At 39.8% G+C, this 16,055-nt stretch overlaps 1 protein-coding gene across 1 annotated transcript in view; it reads right to left on the bottom strand.

Annotated features, from left to right (window-relative positions):
• LOC139475903 (afadin-like) overlaps positions 1-2,461 on the bottom strand; it is a 79,704-nt gene extending 77,243 nt beyond the window's left edge. Inside the window, exon 1 of the mRNA XM_071259120.1 lies at positions 2,199-2,461. Coding sequence (XP_071115221.1) covers positions 2,199-2,303 — 105 coding nt within the window. The 5' untranslated portion in view covers positions 2,304-2,461. The remainder of the gene's footprint in view (positions 1-2,198) is intronic.
• Between the last annotated feature and the right edge of the window lie 13,594 nt (positions 2,462-16,055).

Below are 16,055 nucleotides of genomic sequence, written 5' to 3' on the forward strand. Positions count from 1 at the left end.
TCAGGGCACAATGATCCACGCCATCAGGGCACAATGATCCACGCCATCAGGGCACGATGATCCATGGCATCAGGGCACGATGACCCATGCCATCAGGGCAAGATGATCCATGCCATCAGGGCACAATCATCCACGCCATCAGGGCACAATGATCCATGTCATCAGGGCACAATCATCCATGCAATCAGGGCACAATGATCCACGCCATCAGGGCACAATGATCCACGCCATCAGGGCACGATGATACATGCCATCAGGGCACGATGATCCATGCCGTCAGGGCACGATGATCCATGCCGTCAGGGCACGATGATCCGTGCCGTCAGAGCACAATGATCCACGCCATCAGGGCACAATGAGCAGAAGTCACTGAGCAGAAGCATCATTCTAGTTATCAAAAAGTTATTTTTTGGCTTGAATGCTATTGACACCTTGTCCCACTGAACTAGAATCTGGACCAGTTTTGTTATTAATATACATGCAGCAGTCATATATATGTGTAATATATATCACGCTTGTTCACAGCTTGTCAATGTGATATCATAATGAGCTAAGTGAAAAGATTTCACACTGAAAATATAGTTTTTATTCACAATACAAAATATTTATCATTGTCAATACTACCTCACACTTATTCATCATTTCAATACCATGACCTCGAAATATATAAAAACATTTGGTGTTGTTATGGGATTTATTTTTTCAATTCAATGGGACCAGTGTGTCGAGGCTACCGTATTTCCTCGATTATACACCGTGCCCGGAATAAATGCTGGGATCCCGTTGAAATGCTGGGCTTCAATTAAACGCAAGTTAGTTTTTATACACCAAATTCTACCCATTATAATTTTTGCAATTAAACATCAGGGGTTAGAAGTGTCTGAAAGAAAGATACTCCTGGACGTTTAATCAAGGAAATATGGTAGGTTTGTAGTTAAAACAAATTTCAAGTACTGAGAGAAATAAGACGTTTATCACCACAGGAAAAGCATCAATGTTACATTTTAAGTCACTATCACTAGAATGTTATATTCTTGTCTTACTTCAACAATGTATGTATGGTATGTAACAAGCTTATTACACATCCCACAGCAATATACCTACTTTTAACACATTGTTCAGTTAACATTGGATAGTTTAATACATTGTGTACATACGTATCCAACACATGTTGAAAGGAAACAGATTAATAACACTTTCACTACACTAATCTCACATAAGTGAGTGAGTATGGTTTTTCGATGCTTTTAGCAATATTCCAGCAATATCACAACGGGGGACACCAGAAATGGGCTTCACATATTGTACCCATGTCAGGAAACGAACCCGTGACTTTGGCGTGACGAGCGAACGCTTTAACCCCATCGCCGGAATAATCTCTCATAAAATAACATACAACATTAATATTCTGGTCTTGATAAATTGGCATTAATGTTTTTTTCAAGTATATAATCCTCTGATTGGATACTGTCAGAGTATTTACAGTGCTTACTCAAAATAAATCAATACCTAAGATAAACAATATTAATTCGTCTATTTCATTTGAAAAACAGGTAAGACAAAATGTTTAATAATTTGGGAGCGAAAACCGAAATAGTGAACACATATGAGGAAGTACTAATGCTTGACCTGTCAACGCCTGAATAACCTACTAAACGTCCATTGTGTACAACTATCAAAACATACCTGGCCACATTTCAATACAGGTACACAACGGTGACAATTAAAGGTCACTATTTGAAATTGCAATTAAAGGTGTATATTGAGAGATCACGGACGGAAACGAGAGGGAGTGACACGCCTACTGGTTGCAATACACATCCTCGCATTCCAAATGTCACACACGAAAGCGGTGAATCACCACTCTGAAATTCCGGAATTCCGACGACGCATTTTGAACTTTTACCTGTTACGCTTGATCATAGAAACGTTGTAAAAACTTAACTTTTGTACCTTGCTCTTAGAGAACGGTTAAAATACTCGAGTCTGGCAAGGCTCGACTTCACGGCGATCTATGTTGGCCAGCTCAAGGTCGCCATTTTGGATTATTGTTGACGCGAAAATCGTGTCACCTGTAGACGCAGGTACAAGGTGTGCTAAGGTGTGCAATTAACGTTCAAATGCACTCACAAACATGGATGATATGGTCATGTAACGCTAACATATTGTCGGTATTTCTCATATTATGCATCACTTACCTCATCTGGTTGACTTAATTCGAAAATGTCGTAATGGTCTATATTCCACATAGAAATAAGTTTTACTAGATGTTGCTTCTCGGCTCTTTTATCCAATTGAGCCATTTTGCCGGTTCGGAAACGTCCACCGGAATTAAAATCCACGTTATTTTGATTATTTCGGTCACATTTGCACTTTGTCTTGTCACGGACACAACTCTCCCGACGTAAAGTATCCAATTGTCAAGTTTGTACCTCGGACGTTCGCTCGCTTCTATTTCTAATACAATCCCCAACGGCCTGAGAACTATCAAGCGTAGAGCGCATGCGCAGAATCGATTTGGTTTTACCGTATTCTTCTAAATTTATCCCGTGTCTTGGACGCTCCCTGTCAGTGGACTGAACGAAGTACTCCCCGGCGTTAATTGTTCTCACACTCTTAATACACATATAGTACTTAATCGTGTTTTGTTATTTTAACATCCATTACTGACTAACAAGCTCAAAGGATCATTTAGTAGGCCCTAATTTGATCGTGTTCACGCGCCAACGAACTGGAAAGCCATTCAACCAAGTTATTAACCTTTTGACACAAGGATTTTCAAACTAAGTCAGAACGTAACCCGTTCTACAATAAATATGCTATTTAATACCAACGGCGACAACAACAAACCAGTGCAGTAGGGAATAGAATTTTAATTGACATCTTCAACGCGGGGTGCATATTACGGTATATACACCTGTATATAAGCGCATATCGAGCAATGTATAAGTTTATCCCTGCCTCCAATGTATATGAAAGCGCATTCACCCAGGGAACACTCTTAAAACATTCTCGGCGTGGGAAAATCTCGCTTTCTTTCATTGTATGAATGCATTATTCAATTTTAAGTTTATTCGGGATATGAACGTCACTGAAGTATTAAACTAGATGTGTATACATACAAGGTCGTCATTTTTGTGCTTGATACGGTGGCTGAAGTAGGAGAGGATGTTTGCCAAGTCCTTATTGTAAATAACTTTCGATATGCTGTTGGGCTTAATTCGTCAATTTGTACAAACGTTACCATATGGATTTAGTGGATGTGTAAATATACTAAGTAAAGTATTACCTACTTACATTGTTTGTAGGTGGGAACCTTGCAGACTACGTTGATTTTCGTTCATTGTGAATTTACCTCGATGTAATCGTCAAACATTCGCTATATTTAGTATGAGCTGCCGGGCACAAGAAAGTATGTACCACGTTGGATGGTGGCTAAAAATGAAACAAAGAAGAAATGGTTATTTGATGTTGTTTGTTTGTGTGTTGTTTAACGCCGCACTCAGCAATATTCCAGCTATATGACGACGGTCTGTAATTAATCGAGTCTGGACAGACAATCTAGTGATTGACATCATGAACACCAATCCACGCAATAGGGATACGATGACATGCATCAACCAAGTCAGCGAGTCCGACCACCCGATCCCGTTAGTCGCCTCTTACGACAAGCAAAGTCGCCTTTTGCGACAAGCATGGGTTGCTGAAGACCTATTCTACCCCTGATCTTCACGGGTCTATTTGATGTTGATGTATTTTATACGGTTATGTTTTACCTTTGCAGTGTTTTCAGCCTAGTAACGTGTTGATACCACCACCCACCACCCCCACCTTCCCACCCACACTTGAGTAAGAAATGGCCCAGGAGGACCCCGACTTTTTAAAAATCCAAAATCCGCCCGTATAACGTTAGTAGAATTTTGATAAAATCCAGTTTTCACGAGTATACTTTCTGCGGCCCGGCAGTTTATAAATAGAACTTTCAAAATATTTTGATTGAGTAGAATATTTGATACATAACACTGACCGAAGACGACAATGATGAAACAAATTGTGAAAATGATAAGCATGGTTGAAGTGGTAATAAAATGTCAAAACTATTTTAATACTCTTGTTAATAATATGATTTATAAAGATGAAAATGCTTAGTATGTCAGCTTAACGTTATCCACATTGTATAACCACAATCACGATTTTCAGTATACCACAAGCGTATCGGAAGTTAAATTTAATACCTGGGCAGGTGATTCTGTATTTAAGATTCCGGATTATAATAGGTCCTAGCAACATATTCTTGTCTCACGAGGCGACTAAATGAAGCGGGTTGCTAGACTCGGTAACTTGGTTGATCGTATGTCACTGTACTCCGACGTCATGGGACGGTGTTCTTAACGTCAATCACAGGTTTGTCTTGCCCTGACTGACATATTTACGGACCGCCGTCATGTAGCTGGAATATTGATAATTACAACACACAAAATAAAATCTGAAAATTGTCACAAAAAACCCGTTAAACATGTTAAACACTAAAATATTTACAATATTAAAAAACAACCACCCAAACCCACCCATGCTATAACATACCTAAGCTATTACATCATCTACCATTAGTTATGTTATTTTACCAAATCTACGGTAACCACGTATCGCTGTGGCTGGCTGTTCGACCGGTTGTACATGGTAAGGTCTTGTACGACCGCTTCACTTACTTTGTACACCTTGCTAGTGGTCCTATATCTCAATCGCAAAGTGAGGTGTTTGTTTATTTGTTGTTTAATGCCGCACTCAGCAATATTCCAGCTATATGACGGCAGTCTGTAAATAATCGAGTCTGGACCAGACAATCCAGTGATTGACATCATGAGCATCGATCTACGCAATTGAGATACGATGACATGCATCGACCCAGTAAGCGAGCCTGATCACCCGATCCCGTTAGTCGACTCTTACGACAAGCATAGTCGCCTTTCACGGCAAGCATGGGCTGCTGAAGACCTATTCTACCCGGATCTTCACGGGTCGCGAAGTGAAGGGAGGTGCACGTGAATGGGCTTTAACATCGCGTTCAAGATTAGTTTACTTATACAGCGGCGTGCATGCACGTATGTGTGTGCCTGCTTGTACTAGTCCGGACTAATGCCGGTTATATAAAGCTAGCCCACTGAAACACCATGTAACAGTTTAGCACGAATACTCCACCCAGACACTGTATACGGACTCCAACCAGTCCTTGTTTTTTGTTCCCTTTATCCCGAGCACCAGGCAGGGGAACAACAAATACCATCATTTAACGTCTTTGGTATGACCACAGACGTTCAGGTCTCCGGGCAGGCGATCTATCCATTAGGCCACGAAGGCGGTCAAAAACAAGGTACGCTGACTGTACGCAACATACCACCCGTCAATACAGAGTTGGGTAGTTGATGATGTCACGCGAAATGGTAATCATGAGCAACGTTTTAGCTTCAAACTGCTTTACCCCAATTTGGGAAGGAAAATAACCATACTTTCCACATTTATTCGTGTGAAGGACTCTAAAATATCTTGGTAGAATTTCTAAGATGAAAATTAAACATTGTGAGAATATCTATAGGATCCATCTTCAGTGCAACGAAACCCAAGTAGACAGCAGTAGACAACAGTAGACAACAGAAGACAATATTCCAATGAAATGTGTTTTAAGTCACGTGATTTAAACAAATCAGAACAGGATCAACATTCAGGAGGACGATTTTGGATTTGATTGAGATTGTATTTAAAAAGAATCGTGTCACGATTTTATGTCAAGTTTCTGCTCTGGTATATTTGTTAGGCAAGGGTTTTGATGTCAGGTGTCGTTTCCTATACGAAATATGAAAAGTACACCAAATGTCAAAACAATTGTTTTATAAATTACATAGTTGAATATTTCGAAACGAAATCTCCCACGAAGTACGCTAAATAATAACAGCGTCTGAAGGTTAACATTACATAATTAATGACGTTGCATAGTAACTGTGTGTTCGACAACGAGGTAGACTTACTTTTAGTCTCTGAATTGATTTGTTAATGGTTTTGCATGGGTAGTTTGATAATATTGGAAGAAGACCCGAGAATCTCCTCATTTAAGATGGAGAAGCTAGACTTTCATCGGGAAGTTTTGTAGACATACCTGGGATGTTTTAGGAGCTGTATTTGAGACCAGACATTTGGCTTCAAAGTGAGATTAAAAGTGGGTTTGTTTCAAGATGAGCTTTTGCATAATTCCAACATTTTCGCGAAGGGAGATTTTGAAGTCATGATATCGCTTCGTGGCAAAACTCGTTTCGTCATGCATTTACACAGAGAAAGAAAATTTGAATGAATGTAATTATCCCACGAAACACCTACGGACTTGTCATTGTGACGTTTTTACTCGATGCCTGCCTGGGATTTCTCCATCAGGAAACGTAAGGTTCTATTTTATATGATTATGATGATGATTGTACGTATGATGTATTTCTGGAGAGGGTCCACTAAGCAAGATGTGCTTTTCCAAGTCCAGATATTCCATCTATATGATCGTCTGTAATAAATCTACGCAAATGGGATATGATGACAGGCGTCAAACCAAGTCAGCAAGCTTGCGTGATAGAAATGGACATTGTTGACTTTTTTAAACATTTTACGTTTACTTAAGGTAAAGATTAATAAATTTTGTTTTTGTAAATGAGACAAAGTTATAAAAAATGAATCTGAACGAAATAAAAAACACTAAAACACATTGGAAGGCTGACAAAATGTACCAGCCATTCAAGAAATATATTTTGCTGCTTAAAATTGAGAGCTTATTTCAGATTTAATTTGGAAAAGCACTCGTCTCAAACCAGTTTGGTCATTTCAGAGAAACTTTGAAATCTTCATGTATGTACAACTTTCCGTTTGAATTTGAAGTCCAAAAGAAAACGTGTTTTCGCGCCAGTAATTAGGTAACATACTAAATTCTCTCCATCGTTGATGCCAGCAAGTGTCAAGGGAATGAATGTATCGATTTGTATAGGTTTGACATGCTTCGCAAATTACTCAATCGTCAATAAATCAATCAGGTATTAGCGTCTTCGACTTGTTTCAGTAATTAATCGATTACGCGGGAAGTGCCGCGAGCGAGCTCCCGCCAAGTCCTTACCCGCGGGTGTACTGCTGCATGTCACTACGTGCTGTAAGATGCACATTAAAAGCGAGAGCAGTCATTGTGCAGATAATATATATAAGAGCAGTCTAGTAAAGGCTTGAGTTTGCGTGGCTTGGAAAATAAACGTTAGTACTCATTCAAGCGGAACTATTTCGTTATATTAGAGAGTTTTTTGTATATGTGGTTTTTAACAAATTTAATTAGCACGCTGCTAGTTATTTGCATCTTGTGATTTCTGCTGTGTATGTTTGTGTTAATGTGTCTAGTAAGCCACTGGTAACGCACATCTTTGATGTTTGATATTGTATGTTGTGATATAAGCTTGTTAAAGCGACACACAAATAAACCTCTTTGATTTTGCTCTATTTTATTTGCTTCACCAAATTTAAATTGCCATAAAAATTTAATTCCAGTTTCCAGTTAAGTGCAGATCAAAATCACACTTTAAATGGTTGAAAATACCAATGCTTGCATGTACTATTTTCATGTAAAAAAAACGCTGATTGGATGATCAGTCTTTCTCAATGTATTTTTACTACTACTACTACTACTACTACTACAACTACTACTACTTGTAGCGGTACTAGTTTTAAGGACGACATACGTGACCGTGTGTTAGAATTGGTCTTCAGCAACCAAAAAAGACGATTTACGAGATCGGGTGATCAGGTTCGCCGACTTGGTTGATGCATGTCATCGTACCCCAACTGCGTAGATCGATGCTCATGCTGTCAAATTGTCATTCACCGGATTGTCTGGTCCAGACTCGATTATTTACAGACTACCGTAATATAGCCTGAACATGCTGAGTGCGTCATTAAACAACAAACCAAATACTACTACTACTACTACTACTACTACTACTTCTATACGTGATCTTACCTATAGCTGTGCATGTGCCTGTTGTATGCACATAGTTGGTAATAATGTATAGATAAGTAAAACAATCACAAGTGGTCGGATAAGCCTATTCCTTATCAGTTCCGTGCACTATGCATACATATCATGCATATGCACATAAAGATGGAATACATTTCTAAACGTGCTGACATTGAATACGGAGTCAGGTCACGTAAGTAACAGCTTACTCGCTCTCTGCATCCGACAAGCTGTCACCTGGAGACACTTGGTCTAACAGTAAAAGCACATAGGTGTCCTGTGATAAACTGAGCCTATATAGTATAGTATAGTTTATTAAAGGCCAAATACAAATAATATTTTCACGTGTCTGCCTGTATGTCAGAGGAGATCTCTATTTTAGAAATACATTGCTATACATTATAACTTGTCTATCTGTCACAATATTTATGCTTTTTAAATAAGGCCTTCCCACAGAAACATGTTATTATTGGCGAGTATGTTTTTACGCCGCTTTGTGCAATATTCCAACAATATCACGGCGGAGGACTATTGTTATTATTATTATTAGTAGTACTACTAGTAGTAGTAGTAGTAGCACGCCGCACTTAGCAATATACCAGCTATATGACTGAGGCCTGTAGATAATCGAGTGTGGACAAGACATTCCAGTGATTGACGTCATGAGTATCGATCAATGCAATTGTGATACACGATATGAATCAACCAAGTCAGCGAGCCTGACCACCCGATCCCGTTAGTCGCCTCTTACGGCAAGCATGGGCTGCTTAAGATCAAGTCTAATCCGGATCTTCACGGGTAGTAGTAGTAGTAGTAGTAGTCACCCGTGAAGATAGGAATATTGCAGTGTGCGGCGTAGAACAAACATTATTATTATTATTATTAGTAGTAGTAGTAGTAGTTGTAGTAAGGTAGTAGTGGTAGTAGAAGTAAAAGTAGAAGTAGTAGTAAGGTAGAAGTAGTAGTGGTAGTGGTATAGGTAGTGGTGGTGGTAGTAGTAGTAGTAGTAGTAGTATAGTAGTTGTAGTAGTAGTGGTAGTGAAAGTAGAAGTAGTAGTAAGGTAGTAGTAGTAGTAGAAGTAAAAGTAGAAGAAGTAGTAGTAGTGGTATAGGTAGTTGTGGTGGTAGTAGTAGTAGTAGTAGTAGTAGTAGTAGTAAGGTAGTAGTGGTAGTAGAAGTAGAAGTAGTAGTAATAGTAAGGTAGAAGTAGTAGTGGTAGTGGTAGTGGTATAGGTAGTGGTGGTGGTAGTAGTAGTAGTGGTAGTAGTAGTAGTAGTAGTACTAGAAGTAGTAGTAGTAGTAGTAGTAGATATAATGATATATTATTATAATTATTATTATCATTTATTTTTTTAGTATTTGGTCTCTGGTTATGGAAACGCGCTGAAGTGTTACAACTTATTCAACTCTGCAACATAACATTTTTAATTCAGTCGCCCATTAACATGTAACTCACACCCTTAAATGCAATATGCAAGCTCATGTACAGTTATTTGAACTTTGACTTTTGCCCAGATCGAAATTCGTTGTTGCTGCACATGCATCGCCATATAATGAAGACAGCGTTTCCCTATAATTACAAGTCTGGGGCTCTTGTCAAGTCGTTGCGGTATTTCACCGACCCACGGTAACTGTGATGGGGCGGGAGGATGTCTCCCCTCCGTTAGTCATATCTTCGTTTGGGTAACTCCCACTTCAGATTAAACATTTAGTTAGGAGGTAAACACAGATAGCATCACCTGCACACCCGGTCCTTGTAATGAGAAACAGCTATTTATTTCGCGGCCGTGTACTTTAGCCAGGCTGCGTTGATGTTTTCGGTGTAAACGAAAATTAAATGGAAATATATTTCAGTGACATCTTACAACGTTACAAATACCAGATATATCGCTAATCACTCGCTCGCCTGTGCATTCATTTGCTTACACGCACTTTAGATCTGTGTGTAGAATGACGCATAGTTTCTGAATATAAAATAATATGAACAAACAATTCCATTTGGATTGAATAAGAGACCAAGTGAGGTGGGAGATTCAGAACCTTGAACGTGTGGAAAATGTAGACTTGCTTCATTAAGGGCTACAGCATTACAGTTGGGGCCGAGAGGAAGGGTAAATATAATATGGTTCAGGGACTGTGAGGCAGACTCATCTGTACTTTTTATTGTATGTTTGTTTGTAAACACGCCGAACCCATTATTATTCAAGCTTTAGGACGGCGGTCTATAAATAATCGTGTCTGGACCGGACAATCCAGTGATTGACATCATCAGCATAGATCCACGAAATTGGGATAGATAACATGTATTAACCAAGTCAGCGAGTCTGACCACCCGATCCCGTTAGTCGCCTTAAAAAATGTCAGAGATCCTGAATATTTTGCAGGGTACTTTTTGTAGTGAAGACAGCACACACTTTCACAAAATTACACCCCAAAACACTCCTGATGTTTAACTCTTTTCATTCAGTATATATATGGATATACATACGGTTAATTGTCAAATACAATTTGGTTTCAGCATAAATCAAACGGCGCTCTAATCGGAGTCTAAATATCAACCTGTGCTGACAGCGTTGATATCAGAAAACAGACCCTGTTTTCCAGATTGACGACCATACGTTCTTAGTCGGTATAAGCAGCCATAGGCGAACGACGTGATCAATCACGATTAGAGCTGGTAGCGGAAGACGGATGGTCATTGTATCCCCGGCACTGGTCACAGCAAGGAATGCAAGGTGTGCGAGCTTCACGTGCCGGTGTTGCCCGTGAAATGTACAACAGATAACGCGTTTCCGCACAGCTTCACCCACACCTGATCGCACGATACATATGTACGTGCTATATATACGTAGCTATCCCGCTACTCCCATGACATGTGTCGGGCTAGTTCGACTGGACTTTTTGGATACGATTGGGTTTGAAATTATATTTGTCTCTTAAAACCCCTATAAGACAATACATTGTGTGATGCGTAGATATAAACACCTAAATATAGTTTCTGATAAATATGTCATTTCTTGCGAAGAACACGGATTCTAGGTCCGTGCACAGGCATAATCCCGTGCATAGAGCATTCCGCACCACGAGATCAAGTTCAAGCGCGTGCATGAATTACACGTGCAATACATGCATACATTGGTGGGATAACACACGCTCTTCCTGCATTCTTGTGTCAAGGTAAATTAACGTTGTTTAGCAAGACTTAGTGTAAAAAGTATACATATAGTTTTTGCACTGAGTTTTCATTTTTTGTACACACACATTTGATCGAGTTTATTTTATACATGTATATATATAAAATGGTAATATTGGCTAATGTACAATGGCACACACACACACACACACATACATATACATATATATCTCAAAATATTGCCACGACACGAATTGTTCTACATGTTTTAGTCAAATGTTCAGGGAGAAGTTCATGTATACGAAATTACTTTTTAAGTCGCAAATACAAGAGGTGGTGAACCGTTCCTGTGTGTTAGGTAGGGAGAATTTGTAATGAAATAATTTCATCTTTCCTACGTACTCCCTGAATGTCTTCTGCTGGTTATACGGGTGGTGACGAATGGTACGTCTTTCCTGCGGTCTTCAGCAACCCCTGGCTTTGCGTGAACTCGACTAATGGGATCGGATGGTCAGGCTCATTGACTTAATTGATTCATGTTATCGTATACAAGTGCGTAGGTCGATGCTCATGATGTCAATCACTACATACATAACACCTATATCGTCTGCCAAATTTTCTGATACGCAATCCTCGCGTTCAGTAATAAGACATCACTGCTTCATCAATCATGTATATATGTTATATGTATCTCTTTTGTTTATACCGTTGGTTGTGGGTCGATATGTATTATCAGTAGATGTCACCGTCTGTGGAAGAGACGATTTGGTGCTTTTGCGTTAATTAAAGGCGCATTTTTCCTCTCAATCAATAGTGTCAGAGATAGGTTTCACATCAGTATGAGTCGTCTATTTTTAAGTCCCGCATTTTACCAATGGCGGCGCCATGCGCGGGGTGACAGATGAGGTACTAATCTTTATATACTCTATAAATTTATGATGATAATCTTCAAGCCGAGTGTGTATTTCGGTAAATACTGATAACGATCACATGGTGTCACCATGACCGCTTTTCCAGGCGAATAGATAATTTACTGATAATTATAATCGTTGTGTGTATCAGTAAATCCTGATATTGTAACGTTCAAAGTCCTGCTTGTTTGCGGGTGGAAAGGTTACACGTCACCATGTGAGATACTCAGCTGACGTGATTTGGTCTTTGTCATAACAGGTTACGACTGATGCTCCCAAAGGGATTGGGGGTTGGGGGTTGCGGTGCATTGGGGGTTGGGGACGGGGCCGGTACACCTTACACATCCACCTATGTTATAGTTTGATCACAGCATGGCTTGGGTTAGTATGCTACCCCTCCTTTTCTCAAAATCCCGAATCTGCCTTGGGTGTGGAGCAGGTTGAGAGATGGAGGGTTAGGAAGGGCCTTGGGGGTGAATGGTGGTCTTTGGGTGAGAAGTGACTAGATAGGGTTGGTTGTATGTGGGATGGGGTGTGGGGTTTAGGGGGTTAGTCTGAGGAACAGGCCCCTGGGTGATTATAGAGACAAGTGTCTGAGGCGCCGCGTTTCGCTGTGCAGAGTTGCGTCCCTTGGGCACGCCAGAAAACTATGAATGTGGGTTCGAATCCTGGTTCGCCCCAATTATGTTTCTAGGTTTGTCAGCACCATACCCGTACTGGTGGGTTTCAACGAAGCGGTAAACGTCTGAGATCTGCATCACTTCGGGCTTTCCTCCCACATTAAGCTGACACGCCGCGATATAACTGGAATACTGTTAAAAGCGGCGTTAAACCCAACTCACTCACTCACTCTTGTATATGGATTTTACTCGTGGTTATAGTACTATTACTGAATGAATTAGTTAAGTCCCCTGTGGCGTATATCCCTGCGCATACATAAACTAGTATAGAAGAAGAGTTTAATTAAACAATATATATGTACAAAATAAACAAAATCAAATCAAAGTGGAGCCAGAACTGAGGCAATCGAGACTTGCCAAGTCATTCCAGACTCGAGATGGACTCCTTTTTCAATATATTCTCTAGTGGTTACTTTCAGATATGGTTTAAATTGGAATTTGTCTCCTGTTGTCCCTAAGTGTTTGAGCTTATGTGGTTTAGGTGATGGAGCTTGGTCAGTTTCTGTAAGGTATATGGAGTTGAACTTTCCATGCTTAAACTTCCAGAAGAGATGTTATTGTGAGCCAGATCAGAGAAAGTGAGTGAAAGAGTGAGTTTGGTTTTACGCCGCTTTTAGCAATATTCCAGCAATATCACGGCGGGGGACACCAGAAATGGGCTTCACACATTGTACCCATGTCGGGAATCGAACCCGGGTCTTCGGCATGATGAGCGAACGCTTTAACCACTAGGCTACCCGACCGCCCAGATCAGAGAAAGGATAGTTTAGTTAAATGCATATTGAAGAGGTCCATGAATTCATTTTTTTCAGTGGGTAATCTGTCATCCTTCAATCTATTAGCCGAAGGTAATAGTTGTACATTGATATGAATATTGAAATGTTAAGGGGATAAAGTCCAAGTTCTGTCAGATAGCCGATGTTACTTGTTCTCCGAGGGACTTCTAAAATACTCTTTGCAGTGTTGATGGTTGATGAATTTACTTGCTATTTAGACCAGTGTTGTAGAACTTCTTGGTGTTTGACGAGTTATGTGACTAATAGATGAAGAAGAATCTTTTGTAATATTAGTTTTGATCTTATGCCACGCTCTTATGGATTTAGTTTTCAAATTCTTTATTGCATGCCCGAGGGAATCACTTCTGTGGAATATACTTCCGAGATAATTATAACATTCACAAATCCCAACTGGTTCAGTCATGAGAAGGAAGCATCTCTTCTTATCAGAAGATTGCCTCCCAAAGATGACTATCTTAGTTTTTGACGTGTATATTCATTTTCCAGTCCTTGGTAAATTGATATAGACTCTTTAGATTGTTTTTAAATCCCTTCGCAGTGGTTGATAACAAGACCAGATCATCTGTAAACAGTAAGTGGGTGATGGTTTTGTCAGATAATGTTGGAGGGTTTCCGTGCCTTGATGCTTTAAGGTAATCTCGTAAGTCATTCATACAGATACTGAACAAAGTAGGAGTGAATGTACAACCTTGTTGTACACCAAAATACGAAGGAACTGGCTGTGATGTCCCCTTTGAAGCTTTTATAACATAATGTATATTTGAGTACATTTTACTGACCAGATGAACACCTTGCCGTTTATACCTTGTTGCAAGAGCTTGTAACGTAAACCGTCTCTCCAGAAGGAACCATATGCTTTGATAAAGTTAAGGGGATAAAACAAACCTGCATATAGTTTCTTCTTTAGCTGTTGAGACTTTTGTATGATGGGTTTTAGTTTGAAGATATCGTCAGTGATTTTGTGATCTGATCTAAATCCAGCTCGTGCTTTGTCAAATCCGTCGTTTGGTTTGATAGATGATATAATTCATGAGGTAATTATAGATAATAACAGTTTTGAGGGGCAGCTACGTAGGGCAATACCTGTATAGTTATTTGTGTCACCTTCGTCGCCTTTCTTATGAATTAGTACAATGCAGGAGGAGTGCCAATAGGTTGGGTGTTTTTCCTTTGTCCAAAGTAAGATTAAATCATTTCAGGTCGTCAGCTGTGTAATAACTGGTTGAAGCCCGTATCACATCATTTAAGATGAGGTCGGTCCCACCTGACTTCCCGTGATTCAGCTTTCTTATAGCTGTCCATTGATCTTCAGCGGTGATATATTTATTGATATTTTTGTCATGTATATATGATTTTGTTTGTTTGTTGTTTAACGCCGCATTCAGCAATATTTCAGCTATATGACGGCAGTCTGTAAATAATCGAGTCTGGACAAGACAATCTGCCATGCATCAACCAAGTCAGCGAGCCTGACCACCCGATCCTGTTAATCGCGTCTTGCGACAAGCATAGTTCGCCCCGATTATGGTATTAGGTTTGTCAGCACCATACCCGTGCTCGTGGGTTTCACCGAAGTGGTAAACGTCTGAGACCTGCATCACTTCGGGCTTTCCTCCCACATTAAGCTGACACGCCGCAATATAGCTGGAATACTGTTAAAAGCGGCGTTAGAACCAACTCACTCACTCACTCACTCTTTCATTTGTATGGATCGATGGTCATGGTGTCAATCACTGAAATATCTGTTCCAGACTCGATTATTTACAGACCGTCGTCATATAGCTGGCTGAGTTCGGTGATAAACAACAAACAAAACCAATCAAACGTACATATTCGAACGATTATTAGGAAAGGCTTGCATGTTTTACCAACGTCTAAGACCTACAAAACCTTTGGATTTCCTCGCACAGTAAGCTGACTTCCCGTGAGATTACCGAAATATATTGCCGGTCAAAAGAAAGTATACACTTGAAAATTGGATTTGACCAATTTCAAACGTTATCAAAACGTTACCAGGTAGAAAACAGTTGCCGAAACACTCCTAAACAAATCCGTGATACCCGTATATAATACGTCATCGAATAAACTCTCTTTGTGTTTTTTATTTAAGCATGGCTGTATACTTTCTTTGCCTGTTAGTTTACCATCCTAAAGCCGTTTCCGTATAGAACGTCAAGGAATTATTGAACAACTTGAAAAAATTAGGCAATGCTTTGTGAGATGTTAATTTCAAATAATTATTTCACACTAACATTTCATCAAACTGTAATTCCTCGATGTGCTTCATGCAAAGCCCCGAGGGCGCCGATCTGCTGACATCATAGTATTCGCTGGTGGCCATTGGAGATTATAGGTAATCAATCAACGCCGGTCTGATCAATCTGGATATGTCGTTCGGCTATGTCAATGGGGTATCAAAGATAATGTCCACTGCAAATCAATAATATCACACGGACAGGGATTGGACTCTGTGTAAGATCATTGTCTATGTCACGGTATTCTGAG

Source organism: Haliotis cracherodii, unplaced genomic scaffold, assembly GCF_022045235.1.
Source record: "Haliotis cracherodii isolate W230 unplaced genomic scaffold, xgHalCrac1.p SCAF_3, whole genome shotgun sequence".
Lineage (NCBI taxonomy): Eukaryota > Metazoa > Mollusca > Gastropoda > Lepetellida > Haliotidae > Haliotis > Haliotis cracherodii.